Source organism: Hypomesus nipponensis, chromosome 6, assembly GCF_054491055.1.
Source record: "Hypomesus nipponensis isolate SF chromosome 6, ASM5449105v1, whole genome shotgun sequence".
Classification (NCBI taxonomy): Eukaryota; Metazoa; Chordata; class Actinopteri; order Osmeriformes; family Osmeridae; genus Hypomesus; species Hypomesus nipponensis.
The window spans coordinates 7,937,373-7,952,968 of record NC_140366.1 but is presented as its reverse complement, the minus strand read 5'-3'; the positions used below and the strand labels follow the sequence as shown (position 1 = coordinate 7,952,968).

The 15,596-nt window shown below is 41.4% G+C and overlaps 2 protein-coding genes and 1 long non-coding RNA gene across 6 annotated transcripts; 2 read left to right on the top strand and 1 right to left on the bottom strand.

Annotated features, from left to right (window-relative positions):
• Positions 1 to 198: 198 nt before the first annotated feature.
• On the bottom strand, positions 199 to 6,675 carry LOC146286852 (uncharacterized). The gene is made up of 2 exons (XR_014758465.1): positions 6,498 to 6,675; positions 199 to 1,086 (listed from the first exon to the last, which is right to left on the bottom strand). It is a non-coding gene; the product is annotated as an uncharacterized LOC146286852 (long non-coding RNA).
• LOC146286853 (ankyrin repeat and SOCS box protein 2-like) lies at positions 717 to 5,820 on the top strand. The gene is made up of 8 exons (XM_084699986.1): positions 717 to 1,208; positions 1,465 to 1,634; positions 1,893 to 2,048; positions 2,230 to 2,475; positions 2,811 to 2,982; positions 3,110 to 3,674; positions 3,968 to 4,121; positions 4,468 to 5,820. Exons 1-8 carry the CDS (start codon positions 862 to 864, stop codon positions 4,605 to 4,607), a joined length of 1,950 nt encoding a protein of 649 aa, XP_084556112.1. The 5' UTR covers positions 717 to 861; the 3' UTR covers positions 4,608 to 5,820.
• asb2a.1 (ankyrin repeat and SOCS box containing 2a, tandem duplicate 1) lies at positions 6,336 to 14,794 on the top strand. Of its 4 annotated transcripts, XM_084699983.1 has the most exons (13): positions 6,336 to 6,475; positions 6,567 to 6,807; positions 7,833 to 7,902; positions 8,171 to 8,467; positions 9,422 to 9,529; positions 9,883 to 10,052; positions 10,274 to 10,429; positions 10,815 to 11,060; positions 11,408 to 11,579; positions 12,017 to 12,064; positions 12,629 to 13,202; positions 13,438 to 13,591; positions 13,725 to 14,794. In XM_084699983.1, exons 4-13 carry the CDS (start codon positions 8,178 to 8,180, stop codon positions 13,877 to 13,879), a joined length of 2,073 nt encoding a protein of 690 aa, XP_084556109.1. In that variant the 5' UTR covers positions 6,336 to 6,475; positions 6,567 to 6,807; positions 7,833 to 7,902; positions 8,171 to 8,177; the 3' UTR covers positions 13,880 to 14,794. The 4 variants fall into 4 exon arrangements, with proteins under 4 accessions (XP_084556109.1, XP_084556108.1, XP_084556111.1 ...); XM_084699982.1 differs by lacking the exon at positions 7,833 to 7,902; XM_084699985.1 differs by lacking the exons at positions 7,833 to 7,902; positions 9,422 to 9,529 and having other exon boundaries at positions 6,337 to 6,475.
• Positions 14,795 to 15,596: the final 802 nt, after the last annotated feature.

The following is a 15,596-nucleotide window of genomic DNA, read 5'->3' as shown; positions in this document are numbered from 1 at the left end:
CGAGTAATTTATTTTTTCTCTCACTCTGAAAATTGGAAGGATCAGCATCTTCTATCTTATACCCGATGAAGGATGTTCCTTTTACCAAGTGTGACACAAGCAAAACTAGGTAGGTGAAATCAAACCCCTTTGAAAGATGACATATTCAGTGGAACTGCTGCTTTCCTTCACTCAACAGAAAGAGCACGCACAGTCAAGGACGTTTGAAATCTTTTATTACCTCACACCTCTACAAGGATTGTATTCTACTCATAGCAAGGTTGTTTGACTGCACATGAAGAGAACATGTGAGTACATAATACATATTCTATTCCTTGTGCATCAATCTGCAACTGTTGGACTTTGAGGTTTTCTGTTACAAGTGTTACAATCTTATTCCAACAAAATACTGAAAATGTCTTAAAAGTATAATACATTTTAAATGTTTCCCAACACAAAATTACAAAACTTTTGTTTAAGTAAACATAGCATGTACTATTGTTAAGGACATTCGTACTAAAAACTGTAAACAATTGGGTACTGTCAATCAGAGGCTTATAGCTAATATCCTGTTTTCATATACTGTATATAGAGTACATTTCCCGGACTTTCTGTGAAAACAGCTGTTTGCATAAATATGTACTTCCACCTCTGAAAGTCATGTTTAGTAAGAATGTGTGCATGGATCTAAATGAAAGAAATGATTCTAATCATAACAAAAGACCATTAAAATGTCTTTCTATGTTTTTCTAAACTTGTGAACCCCGTAACTATGTATTTTCTCATGGCTTATCCTGCTAACATTTAAGTTCAGTCGATAAAATGTTAAATTGTTTGCTTTTATCACACATTTCACATGCAAGTGATATTAAGCAGTGAACCATGTATTTTGCTCAATCCAGATCCATCATGGCTGTAGCCAGAATGTACGTACAGGACCGGGCAGGCCTCACTGCAAACCCCAACGACTACAGTCTCTATAGCGATCTATCTGACGATGAGCTGATGCAGCTGGCTATTGAACGCAGCCTCACTGAAAATCGCATCTTGACCAGTGCTGTCCAGAGGCAACCCGCTGTCCAGAATCAGCCAAACCGTCGTGTTCGACTAAACAGTGAAACAAAATACAGTTACTACTTTGATACGAACAGTCCACCACCAGATTATGAACCAGAAAACAATGTGATGTTAATCCCATCGTCTGCAAACCCCGGACCATCACTTCCTCTGTAAGTGTTTCAACATTATCCCTCACCTACCTTGACAGAAAAGAATGGGGGGCAGTTGTGTTGTGCATGACTCATCACACTATAAAATTCACACAGGGAACCTTGACCTACAGGTCACCATTCCTATCTACTGTACATTAAGACAACGAACAATGAAATGACAACTTACTGGTGTTGTAAAAAAATGGGGTTAGGGTTCATTGGTTCTGTCAGTCACCTGAAATGTTATTTTCCTTCATCTTTCCCCAACCTGTAGAGACTACAGTCCTCTCATGTCACTGATCAAACATGGACAGATGAAGACTCTTAAAGAGATAGCAATAAGCAACCCCGGTATTTTCATCAAACCATTCACTGACGGTTGGGTTGCACTTCACGAGGCTGCCTATTATGGTCAAGAAGAATGTCTCAATCTCTTTTTAGACGGTAAAGTTGAAAGAAGAGCGATATTTTGAACACACACCCTGTTGTCAGAGCTATATATATTTTTCCAATCCAATTTCATTGTGAATCATTCAATAAAGGCATTCATTACAGTACACTTATTGGACATTCCACTGAAACTGAACTGAAAATGAGTTACAAATACATGGAAATGATTCATATCGTTGACGTGAATCATCTCGTCAGAAAAAGGATGTGTCCCACATTCTCAAGAGAACCCTTCACTCATGGTTTCTGCAGTCAATCCTGAGGTGGTGAACCAGCGCAGTCTGACTGGACAGACCCCCCTCCACCTGGCCTGTTCTTCTACGCACGTGGCCTGCATCAGGTGCCTTCTGCTGCGAGGAGCCGATCCAAACATCCCCAACATGCAGCGTGAAACTCCCCTCTACAGAGGTATTTTGACATGCTCTTTCACCGACTGTAATGACTTGGGTGATTTAATGTACTTCTGGTAAGGTGCTGTCTTCTCCAAAAGTACAGTCATCACGTTTGTGGACTTTCAGCTTTTCAGACCTTACTTATTCCCAATATTTGAAAACGTGTAACTGTTTAAATGTTGATGCTCGATTTTTAGCATGCACGAACGCAAGCGAGAAGATTGTGGAGATCCTTCTCAGTTTCGGGGCCACGGTGAACAAGGGTGTCCAGTATGAACAAACACCTCTTCATGAGGCGGCCAGGTTGGGCCATCAGAAGATATGTAGGAAGCTGCTGAAGGCCGGGGCCAAGATTGATGGATCTGATGTGAACGGGATCAAACCTTTTTTTACTGCTGCCCAGAATGGCCAAACAGACATCTTAACCTTTCTGATAGAAAATGGTGAGTGCTACACAGATTTACACATACTATATATACATCATTTCAAAACAATTTCAATGATTTATCGACAGTATTTTGAAACCAAGCAACTATCTGTTGGATACATTGACTACAGATGTGATTTGCAGTAACATTGGACTCTGTCCAGGGATTACAAAGTCAATCTAGTATTCCTATCCCAGGGATGTCACAATCGATCTTATTTACTTATCTTTACAAATAATACATACATAAATGTGAAAGAATGTCTATGTATCATATAGATATGGCATCTGTAGAAAGCATACCGTACAGTGTATCTGCATTCTTGTGTACAGTATGTGTTCCTATGAAAGGTGCTGACAAGAACGCCCAGGCAAACGATGGGGCCACACCCCTTTACGAAGCTTCAAAGAATGGTTGTGAAGAAACTGTGAAGCTGCTTCTGGGTCTGAGAGCCGATGCAAATGAAGAAACCAAGTCTGGCATTTTACCCATTCACATCGCTACCCGGAGAGGACGTCCACGGTGGGTAGTCATTGAAGCGTTTCCTTCAGTCATGGCCGTCAATCATTGCACAAGGTGTTAATCCTGGTGGACTGTTTTGACTGTAAAGTGACTCTCTTTGCATAAAATATGTGTATTCTTTCTCTAGTATCGTGCAAATGCTGATCTCTGCCACGGCCATGACCAAAGTTAAGAAAAGTGGCATTAGCCCCCTGCACATCGCAGCCGAATGCAACCAGGACGACGTACTGGAGATGCTGATAGAGGCTGACTTTGACGTGAACTTTCAGTTGTCAGTGGATCAGTCTAAGATGTATCAAGACAGGCGCACGACAGCCCTTTATTTCTCAGTCTACAACTGCAACGTAGAGGCGGCCACCATGCTTCTGGAGGCGGGAGCTAACCCAAACCTGGACACGGTCAACCCGCTGTTTGTTGCGGTTCGGCAGGGTCCCACCGAAATGTTTCATCTACTGGTGGAACACGGCGCCAACGTCAATGCACACAACCCCACTCAACCGTCCACCTTCCCATTCGTGTTGGTGTTCTGTATGAAGCACCTGTCGATACTCAAGTATTTGTTGACCAGTGGCTGTGATGCCGTATCCTGTTTCGACTGCATGTATGGGAGCAGGCCGCACCCGCCAGTTCGAATAACGCAGAGCGTCTATGACAGCCACAGCACCAATGGGTCGCCTAAATGTTATTTCCAGGTAGGTTGATTTGTGACAATCTACTGCAGGGAGTCAGGTGGCTGAGCGGTTAAGAATCGGGCTGGCAATCAGAAGGTTGCTGGTTTGATTCCCAGCTGTGCCAAATGACGTTGTGTCCTTGGGCACCCTACTTGCTTTGGGGAATGTCCCTGTACTTACTGTAAGTCGCTCTGGGTAAGAGCGTCTGCTAAATGACTAAATGTAAATATAATGTAATGTACTGCAGTTGCTAGATGTTGGTTGGAGGGTCAAATGGTTTTTGTTGGAATTTGATTGAAATCCCTGATTCACAGTTCTGCGATGCCATCTCTGAGCCGTCTGTGCACCCCTGGACGAAAGAAGTCCTATCTATCCTCCTGGATTATGTGGGTCATGTACAACTGTGCTCCCGACTGCAGGAGCGTCTCGATAGTTGCGGTGACTGGTCTGATGTTAAGGACAAAACAAGTAAGTGATAGAAGCATCATGGCATCACTGCTAATGTGATACTTTTAATACAGGGTTGTACTAACCCGTATCTGAAGAATACACATATTCATGTATTTTGTGTCAGATTCATATTAGGGGAATTTATAGCTTAGTGGTTAGAGGTTTAATTGCTGATCAAAAGGTCACAGGTTAAAATCCCCCATGTGCTGTGCGTTGCTTTGGAGAAAGGCATCTGCTAAATACAAATTCCAGACGATTTAATCAAGTCAACTGATGTCAAAATATTTGATCTCTTTAGCTTTCTTGTGCATATGATACCTGTCATGAATCGCAAAAGTCCAACAATGTCTGTATGTGCTTCCAGTGTCACCCCGTTCATTGATGCACCTTTCCAGGATGATGATTCGACAGTTAATGGGAGCCCAAAGACTGAAGCACATCAACTCTTTGCCTCTTCCCAAAAGTCTAATCAAGTTTCTTAACTATGACTTGAAAAATAATTAGATCTTTCATATGATGTGGTTAAACAACACATCATATCTAGATCAACAGACAACAGCCATCAATAGTCTGTGCACATCTACATGTCTGACTTTGATTTTTTTTTTTATTGTGAGTTTATGTTTTGAAATGATTGTGTAAGACTGAGCAATGTACTTTGAAGGCAATATGTTTTTTCAGGCTCAATAAAGTGTATGCTAAATAATAAAAGTGACAATAGATCATTAATTGGTGGAACATACTGTATAGCGATAGATAAGATGATGTCTTAATGTCTAATGGTCCAGGAACATGCTCAAAATCTTGCAGTAACAATTCTTGGACTACCAACAAAATTGTCATCTTACACTTCTGTAATGATTGTATCTACATCTAACTATATCTAACTACACAAATAACTTAAACATAATTCAACTACACAAATTACTTCATGGGGTCTTTCATATTTTTGCATTTGTAAAATAAAACTTTGGGTATTTTGGGGGCCTTTTTTTCCACAAAGAAAACACATTTCAGCTTTGAAAATGTAACAAAAGAGTTCCCCTAGACCCGGAAAGAACGTTTAATGTAAAGCTACAAATACTAAATTTCCTTCTATGCAAAAGTTCATGTTCCTTGCCCGAATAAGTCAGTCCAAGTCAGCAAAAAAATCCCTGCTACAAATGAAAGTACACCCTTCTTCTAAGCTAGTTATTTCACAAGCCTGTCAAAATGTTTTTGAAGAACTTGATGCTTCAGTCTGGAGGGTAAGACTCTATATTTAGGGAGCCATCCATCAAATGAAGCCATGTGACAAAAGAACAGAACTCTTGATACTATCCATCAAATGAATGCAACGTGGTGGTTTGCTGCCACTGCAACTGTAATGAACATGATATTGCAATAAAACAATGGTGTCGGTACACAGACTGAGACCACACAGGACTCGCTTCACCTGTTCTCTGCCCATTGACTTTGTAAATACTGTAAAGACCCTGTTTTCTGCTTTGTTGCCAGATCCTGACAGGATTTGTCCTGTGCCTTTCCAGTGTTTACCTGCAGTGTCCAACTGTTGTTCAGACCCTTGCCTGTTATTTGACCCCCATTTTTGCCAGTTGATTTTAAGATTTTGTTTTGGGGGTTTTGATCTTTTGAACGTCCATGGATTTGGAGCCTGCCTGCTGTGTTTGTACCTGTTTTCTGTGTGGAGTTCATTAAATCACCACTTTTTCACTTTGCCATGGTTACTACTATGAGTGCCTCCTGCTCTTTCTCAAATGGAAGACTGCATAAAACTACCAATTAAATTGCTTACATTTAGTTGCATTAATGAACACATCCACACAAGAAGATTATTTGTCAGATGGAACATGAAATCACTTACCAAGCTGTGTCTAATTTCTCTTCCAACTGAACACACAGTGCACCACAATTAACTGAAAGTGTTAAAGTTCAAACTGACCCTGAACTGTCAGCCAAAGTCTCACTGTGGTGTTTACTCCAGCTTTGGGGCATTCTAGAATCTAACCAGTGAGATATCAGCGGCCTTATGCCAAAAAGACAATGGGACTTGCTTGGAAGGAAAATGACACGTGCAGATTGTTCTGCCAATACAAAGTAAGAGGGTAACCTTGTCTGTAAACTTGACCCTTCTTCCACGCATTTGATTGTCTAAAAATACTGAGCAGGCATTCTCGCTGTGCACCCCGGCTGGTTGTTAACGGATTGCGCTGTAACTTGACACAAGATCACTGACATAAAGGGCAACTCGCGAACGGTGCAGTGCCACCCATTTTATTAAAACAAGAGCAAATATTGAACTACTCGAGTGAAAAAACATACCAAGCTGTGATGAAGAATTCATGGAGGAATATACCAAGCAATAACATCATGTAAGTCTTCACAAGAACCTACCATGTCTTCATGTCCTTTGCCAATTCCAATGCATGGTTTCGTGAAATGTGAACTCCCATCTCCCCCCAGGAGCAAGACGCACTAAGGCAGAGGTGGAGGGGAAGGCGGAGAAAACTTGGACCACCACGCTGGGTGTATCATGTGCAGCCTCCAGAAATATAACATAAACAGTGGCGCAGAGGGCAATCGTTCTTAGAAACGCAAACCTCTGCTGACGAAGTACTATTGGAGGAGCAGTCACACACAGGAGGGATTAACCTCAAGACTCTAAGCTGTGACTTTGGAAAACAATAGGGAAGGATCAGGAAAGGTAAGGCAATTTCCACTTCTTTGTGAAAGATTCTGCAACACTGCAGCATGCATAAACCATTTTTTTCAAGCAGGGTTATTCTTGAAGTATTTTACTGTAGAGGTGCACAATATTTGCCCCTATTGCAAATGTACAATTTAATATGAATGCAAATTGAGACATTTAAGACATCAATACATTGCCCTAACTAACTTTATTACTATATTTGAATTATAGTCTCTCTTTTGTCAATTCATATTTTGTCTTCATTATCCACAATGGAATATACTCGCAACTGCTGTGGAAAGTAATGTTTTGACTTGAGTCCTACCTTTGTAAGTCCCTTCTGCCATTTGGACAGAATTTAAACCTGTGAGTAAACTGTTAAAGAGAAATACTGCTCTTTGCTCTGTGACCCATGGGTGTTAGGTTTGCAGGACTCTATTTATATGCTGTGCTGTGCATCTCAGGCAGAGGGATATGTGTAACAGGACTTGAACCCAGTAGACTATCCAATGGGCCAAACTGAGTACCTCATGGCCTCCAAAACATGTTTTAAGTTTCACAAATGATATGCTACCCAGACATAGGACGCCAGAGGGAATTTGAGGTCACTTCTGTGAAGGCTACAGTCTGCTAATACTTTAATTATTAAAAATGGATTACTTTCATGAATATGGTGAAATGTATTGATGTACCAACAGTGAAAAGAACTCACTTAACAGGCAGAAAGTCTGCAGCATGAAATAAGGAGTGTTTTTTTTTACTTTAAAAGCACTTTAAGCACCTACATAGTGTTATTCATTTGCAGTGCAAGTACTGCAACAAGTCTGGGCCTTTCAGTACTATTGGCAGCTTAATCCACTACAACCAACAGCAATGTTCAAACCCATTGCATCCTACCAGTCTAACATTCTGCCCAACAAGTTATTTTACATGATTGGAATGTCCTACATTTCCAAAATTTGGCAAGCGTAAATAAACATGTGCCTGAACATTTGCACTGAGAAGTTTGGTGCAATGTGATTTATGTCCCCTGTGGCTAGAACAAGAAGTGCATAAACAATCAAGGCAAGATCAATCAAGGCAAGATCAATCAAGACAAGATCAATCAAGGCAAACCATCCAAATATAATTGCACAATGTGTAATAATACAAACTTAAATAGTACTAAAATAGACATATGCATTGATATCTAAATCAGATGTACAGCTACAGTTCAGTGGCCAATACCCCTTCAATCTGTATGAATTACCGGTCTGTCCTACAGCAGAACAGACAAAGTTTAACATGCAGCAATGCTCAAAGTGTACTGCAGCAATACTCTTGAGTGTGAGGCGTATCTCCTGACATAGAGGCTTCCTTCTCAACTTCATCACTTCAGATCCAACATGGCGGCAGCCAGCGTGTCCCTGCCTGGTGCACCGGGTCTCTCCCTCGGCTTTGATGACTACAGTCTCTACAGCAACCTGTCAGACGATGACCTGATGCAGCTGGCTATTGAACGCAGCCTCAGCGATGCCCACACTGCAGGTTCAACGCTTGAGTTGAACACAACACCCATGGTTCAGGACAGGACCAATCCACCTGCAAGGCCGCTGAATCCTGCCGTCCCTGCAAGGCAGTCCAATGTGGCCCCTCAACTTTGCAGTCATAACCCCCCTGCCAATGTACTTAATTCGTACGTGTCGCTTCCCATGAAAAAGAGTATTTCTAACACTGATATACTGTATTTTTATCCTTGGTCGCACATTCATTTTCACTTTAACATTTGCAGTGAACTGGCTATCTTTCAGTAGACTGTTAATGGTTACCAAACTAGATTAAATGAAATCATGGCATGGTAAGAAGGGTTGCCAATGACACGTTTTATGTTCTGCAGCGCATTTCACCCGTTCTTGTGAGAAAGCATCACAATGGACACAGTGCACCTGCATCGAAACATGTTGGTTTGATCCCAGAGTTATCTATCCATATGTAATTCTTATTTCCAACAATGTTTACAGATGTATGCATGAGAATGGCTCTTGCAATGAATAATGAGGTCACTACTTGCACTTGCCCAGCGTTTTCAACGGCTCAGCTTGTGTGTTCACCTCGCTAACTGCTAGCTTGCTAGTTGTCAAGCTTCAAGTATCAGTTGCTGTTACACGACACTTGTCTCGTTGGCTGGCTGGACTGTCTAAGAGAGCCACATGATGACCACCTGTTACAAGTTATCTTGGTGGCACTTGCCTCTGGCCAGCAAACATTTTGGGACTGTGTCACTTCTACGCACTTTCTTGGAGGTTCATATGCCACCACAGGAGGGAAATAAATATGCAGAATCCCAATGCTTTATCTCTAGTTTAGCTTAGAGTTTCTGGATAATATCATCATCTACTATGCTATTCAACATCCTATTTTCATAATTTTACTACGTAAATTAAAGCACAATAGAAGGCTCGAAACCATGATGTAAATAGGATTGTAGGATTGGTTTTAGGATTGCCAAAGAACATTGCACTTTATGCATATCAGCAGGGCCAGTAGGTTACTGTAGGAATGAACTGGCAGTTCACTTTTGGAAATTCATTATGTGAAGAGTTTAAATCCCAGAATATGAATGAAATCAATCTAACTTCTCCTGTATCAGGGATGCTTTACACGGCGATGTGAGTCACTTTATCACGGGCAACGGAAAGCGCATGGTTGGATATCGCCGATACGATGGGACCCTTCAGGTCGCACCTGAACCAGAGGAGTGAGTTGTGCCCCTTCAGGCGCTTCATTAGCAAACAGCCATATCTTAATAGCAATGTGCAGTTTGAAAGGGTAAATAAGCAGAAACGTAATGTTTATGAAATTGGGTTGTTTTTACCCTCTTTCCATGTTGCAAACTTAGTGGGAAAAGGCATGTTCCAGTACAGTACATTCTAACAATAAAACATACACATTTAATCATAATCAATAATCGTTTCATGATCACATTTGTTCAACCGAGTTTCGTCCCCTGACAATTGGCATGACAATCTGAACTTTCTTCAAATTGCTGTCTGTGATCTACAGAATACTAGGTCAAGAGGCAAATGGATGATGAATATGTTTTCCTATTAGAGAATTGCAACCCATTATCAAAGCAATATATGATGGAGATGCGGCTGCTGTTCGAGAAATGGTTAAACGACCTGGCAACAATTGGCTGGTGGCCAACAAGTACGGATGGCTACCAATACATGAGGCTGCATATTTTGGTCAAACCCAATGCCTCAGGATCCTTCTGGTAGGTAAGTGTACAACACTAAGGACATGATTTTGGGTCCAACTCCTGTAGAATAGACATGTTGAAACCATTTGGCGCTGCATATGATCAAATGTTTTTGTTTGTTGAAAAGAAACCCCACTATGCTAAGTTTTGGGGTGCAATGGCTTTACTTGATGGTCAGTGGTGCTTCTAAGGTATTATTTGTAATGTTTCTTTCTCTTCTACACGTCCTCACTCCACAAGCACAACCCGGTATGCTAAACAAACGCACCCTGAAAGATCAGACCGCCCTCGTCTTGGCGGTTGGCAGAGATCATGTGGATTGTGTGCAGGCACTGCTGGAGAGAGGAGCCGACACAGAAGTGATGAACCAAAACCGGGAGACAGCACTGTACAAAGGTGGATGTCACCCTCCACTACACACTGCACTACACACTGCCTTTACAAAGCCTTAAGCCAAGAGTCTATATTGTTGCTAACAGTGTAACATAGCCGTGTTTCTGTACAAACTGATGTGGAGTACTGCTAAAGACATCAGCATTTGACAATAGTTGGTATTGGGTTAGGTCATTGACAAAAAACTGCTCTGGGGAAAGCATGCATACAATAGCACTGAAGAGGAAATATTTACTGACTACAATGTAATGCTCCCTTGGCTGAGGTTATAATTGAATGTGTACCGTAATACAGTAAACACAGAGAATGGGTGGACTAATACTAACACTGGAGAGAGATCATGACTCTTGATTGATCTTTAGACACAGACTCTGTCCCAATTCCACAGCTTGTGAGATGGAGAATGCTGCGATTGTGGCTATGCTTTTGAACCATGGTGCCACGGTGAACAAGCAGTGTATCCAGGGCTGGACAGCCCTCCACGAGGCCGTGGGTCACCACAGTGTGGAGATCTGTGAGATGCTGGTGAAGGCTGGAGCCAAGTTAAATGCAACCAACATCTACGGCATCTCTCCTGTCTTCACTGCTGCCCAGAGTGGACGCGTTGAAACACTGGGCTTTCTCCTCAAAAATGGTACGTTATATTATGACTTATGCCTATGTTTGTTCTGTACCAATCATGCATAACAAGTTCGATTATCTCAGCATGTGTGAGGTTTAAGTACTGGATGTTTAATGAGTTTTATTACAGCATTTTGTCAAATGTTAAAGCTCCTGCTGAACAAGCAGTCCACAAATAACCTGTTGACCTCTGTTGAAAAAGGGGTTTTGTTACATTTCCACCAACTGAAAAGCCTTGAGATATTCTGTTTCAGACACGCCACACACTGTAGCACTGTGTAGCACTTTCACACGACGTGTAACAACATGGTTGATGTTGCCACGGATGGAAGATGATCAAACGTGCCGCTGTATGTGTAGGTGCGGATGTGAACAGCCCAGCTGCCGATGGGGCCACGGCTCTGTATGAGGCAGCGAAGAACGGGCATGAGGACGTGGTGGAGCTCCTTATTTCTCGGGGCGCCGATGCCAACATACCCGGGAAAACAGGACTTCTGCCTCTTCACATTGCTGCACAGAGGGGGACTGATGGGTGAGTTTCTTTGGCTTATGTTCTCTAGGATTGTGGGAAACCAGTACCTGCGACTGAGAGTTTTTTCTATTGATGAATATGAAATAGGCCTACTTGGTTGTAAAATATTGAGGAACATAATTGTTGTTCCATCTACAAGTGCATTATTGGGGGTTTTCCATCCATTTTTCCTGCACATACATGCAAACCACATAAACTTTAGATTGAGTTGGATTGGTTGTATTGGGTTCAACACAAGGGCAACACGTGGGCAAATACAATTGTGAAATTATGTGTTGATTTATTTTTATCGTAATTTATTTATATTATTCTTACAGTTCCTAAAATATCGGTTTTGCTGTCATTAGACTTCCAACTAGATGATTCCATCCAAAAACATGAGTGAGGTTAGATTTCTTTTGAAGCAGGTATGTCTGATTATCTTGCATTATTTACAGAAAAAGTATCCTGACCTTTGACTGCCTCAATTATGACAAGTCCTTTAAGTAAGTGACTTTGGCCAAAGGTTACTGTGTCAGATAAAAAATAAACAAAAAAGATAAAAAGTGATTTCTTAAAACCATTGCTTCTGAAGCGCATGGTTTGGCTGTACCATAACAACACTGTAACTCCATAACAGGCATTCGTCATGGCTTTGTCAACGTTTAGGTTTTATTCTTGACGTAAGTGATTTATTTGTTTACGCTCAATCAGTTGATTTAACATTCAAGGTTCAACCCATTACTTCCCATGTGTCTGCTAAAAATCTGTACTGCAACAGCAAACATCTAGATACGTATCTATACATACAATCAATTTATAAAATCAAATAAATGTCTTCCATGTCTCAAAAGGTGGGTAAAAAATGTAACGTGTTCTTGTGTGATTGGCTACTACTCGTAGGTCTACACAACTTAATTAATGTGTGGAAATAGACCCTCAGACATTATGGTAATGCTCATTTTGTACATATTTTGTACTGTACCAAGTTTTCCAAATCTAACCAATAGAGAACTACCACTCAAACAAATGCCTCTTATTTCTCTAATTTAATCTCAAAATGATTTCAGCATCGTATCCATGCTGATCCCTTCAACCAGCAAAGCCAGAGTTCGCCGCACAGGCATTAGTCCCCTTCATCTGGCCGCCGAACGCGACAGGGACGAAACCCTTGAAGCTCTGATCGAAGCCGGCTTTGACGTCAACGCCGAACTGTCTCTCGAGCGCTCCAAGATGTTTGAGGACCGACGCACTACGGTGCTCTACTTCGCTGTTATCAACAACAACATCGAAGCTGCCACCATGTTGCTGGAAGCCGGGGCGAATCCCAACATCGACACCTTCAACCCGCTGCTGGTGGCCGTCAGGCAGGGCTGCATCAGGACGGTAACCTTGCTGGTGGATTACGGAGCCAACGTTAACGCTTACATCCCCACCCTTCCCACCTCCTTCCCAGCAGCCATCATGTTCTGCATGAAGTACCTGTCCATGCTTAAGTACCTGATGGACAACGGCTGTGACGCCCTCTCCTGTTTCAACTGCGTCTATGGCAACAATCAACACCCGCCGATCAAAACCTTGCGCTCTGAGAGAGATGACTTGCGCTATAGGACAGGCACTTCTGACCCCGTAACCTGTGTTCAGGTGAGGACGACATGTGTTGCTTTGCACAGTTATAGAGATATTTGATTATGATTGATTTGATTTGATAGATATGATAAACACTAAGGCTCCATGTTTACTTTAGGATCCCATACAGTAAGGGTCCCCTTGAACTCCCCTCCTCCCTTTACATCAAGAAACACACAGAACATAGCAATTACACAGTTCATGTTTTTCATGAACAGCTTCATCTGTTGCCATTGGCTGTTTATTGCAGTTCTGTGAGATGATCTCCACTCCAGCGGTGTGCCGGTGGGCTGGACCCATCATCGACGTGCTCCTGGACTATGTGGGTCACGTCAAGCTTTGTTCAAGACTTCTTGAGCACCTCGATAGCTATCCTGACTGGCAAGTCATTAAAGAGAAAGCAGGTGAGTCTCTTAAAACAGACTTTGCACAAATACTGCATAGTGCATGTTGTGTGCGCAGATGTACAAGCAGCTAGGTAGTGATCCTGCGTTGACACAAGCTTCACATTGGGCCATTCTTGTCATTTCCTTCCAGTGCCACCCCGTTCGCTAATGCAACTCTGCAGGGTCTCTATCCGTCAGGAACTTGGAGTCAACAGACTAAAGCTTATCCATACACTTCCTCTCCCTGGAAGACTAATAAAGTACATGAATCACGAGGAGCGCACACAAGACTTTGCACTGGAGTAGTTCAAAGTAGTTAGTAGGTATTAGTAGTTAACCACAGTAGCAGGAATGACACTCAAACAGTTTGGTTAGAGTTTTTACTGAAACAGGATGAATATTTCATTGAATTTGTGAATGAAATGTGTGCCACAGCAATGGGATTGTGGATGGGATTATGGTTGTTTGTTCGAGTCAAGTGATTTTATAGTTTGAAACAGTGGAGATAAAGTGACAAAGTAGTAGTAGCATGAGTTTATTGGTGAGTATGCTACAATATCGAAGACCTGCCTGCTGTGTAAATATACAAGTATTTTTTTTTTTTGCAAGGCCTAGCCTGAATGCTATGCAGGGCCTTGTACAAATATTTGAGTGGTTAAACTCAGTCCTTACTATGAAAATAACTCTCCATTACTATTGAAGGTATCTTATGGTTTGTAGGTCTGTCTAAGCAAGGATGTTTAATATGAAATGAAAGCACAGTATTACAGTTCTGTTTTCTGGCATTTTAAATGCTTTTTGATGCAACTAAATATGTACATAAAATATATTTTTTCAACGTTCTAAGTTTACAGTCTGGGTTCTGGACTGTTTTTTTAAGAATGTGTGAACAATTCAAAATGCTCTGGTAGGCCTATCAAATACAGGTTTACAGAATCGCACTGGTACAGTTTAAGTAGGCTAAACACCTTGTACTGTGCACCTTATACTGAGGTGAGGTAAAAGTGTTTTGTGTGATGTGAGAAGATGTCATGGGAGACGAAGATGTCATGTTTTCAGTTGTTGGTTTGTGAAAAATATACCACTTTTAATGTCCACATTTTTGGACAACCTTCTATATTTTACTTTAAAATCCCACTGACTGACCACAGTGTGTTGAAACCGGTAATTATCATATAATGTTTGGTTATAAAACAAATAAAACTATTGAGTGGATCCACACATGACTCTTTCATTCAAATCATTGTCAAGAACATTCCAGTCATTTTTTATGTCCTATGAGTTCCTAGACATGTTTGAAAATTCTGGGTGAGTTTGCATTTCTGAGAAAATCCTGTTGAGGGAGCCAAAATACTATACATACAATTGATCTGAAAGCATGGTATCAGATTCAGTTGTAATGTAAATCCATACATTTTAGGAATAGAATGTCCAACTTAATAATCATCAAAACATCAGATCCATGCCTCTTTTCATAAATCTTGTGGGAAAAGCACATGGGACATTGTCCTTGGATGAATTGCTGAACAGTTTTCCTTCAAATTCTGAATGAAAAGGAAACTTAATAGATGGCAACCCAAAGGAAACAAGAAGGGGTTTTATTGGAGGGGGAGGACTGTGTAGCACCATGGGCTTGGTTAAAGGTACAGTTACTCCCACACTAAAGCTAGTGGCCTCGATTGGAAAGTATGTCTGGCATATTAAAAGTCTGTGATTAATGCACATACTATACTGTAGTTACCTTCGGCTTTGTCCTTTTGCTATTGTTGAATACCTCATCAAACACCTTACATATACAGTGCAGTCTGTAGGACTCTTATGCTATGTGCTGCAGTTTTAATTGGTAGCTTGGTAGAACTATCATACCACATCACACCCTGCACATAGCTAAGGGTATATTATCCCACTCTTACTGTTGTCATCTCACTCTTTGTAGCAAAAGTGTGTGTTACTCGTGTGAAATGGAAATTTGCCGGTCTTAAAACCCATGCATTTAAGTGTGTACAAGTTTTTGTACTTCTAT

What these genes read in the sequence shown, in the direction of transcription:
- LOC146286853 (XM_084699986.1), top strand. Translation starts at nt 862, where the DNA reads ATGTATTTTGCTCAATCCAGATCCATCATGGCTGTAGCCAGAATGTAC. An exon ending in TCTCAATCTCTTTTTAGACG is followed by an intron (nt 1,635 to 1,892) that starts GTAAAGTTGAAA and finishes TGGTTTCTGCAG; the next exon opens with TCAATCCTGAGGTGGTGAAC. An exon ending in TGATGTTAAGGACAAAACAA is followed by an intron (nt 4,122 to 4,467) that starts GTAAGTGATAGA and finishes ATGTGCTTCCAG; the next exon opens with TGTCACCCCGTTCATTGATG.
- asb2a.1 (XM_084699982.1), top strand. Translation starts at nt 8,178, where the DNA reads ATGGCGGCAGCCAGCGTGTCCCTGCCTGGTGCACCGGGTCTCTCCCTC. An exon ending in GCACAGAGGGGGACTGATGG is followed by an intron (nt 11,580 to 12,016) that starts GTGAGTTTCTTT and finishes CATTATTTACAG; the next exon opens with AAAAAGTATCCTGACCTTTG. An exon ending in ACCCCGTAACCTGTGTTCAG is followed by an intron (nt 13,203 to 13,437) that starts GTGAGGACGACA and finishes TGTTTATTGCAG; the next exon opens with TTCTGTGAGATGATCTCCAC.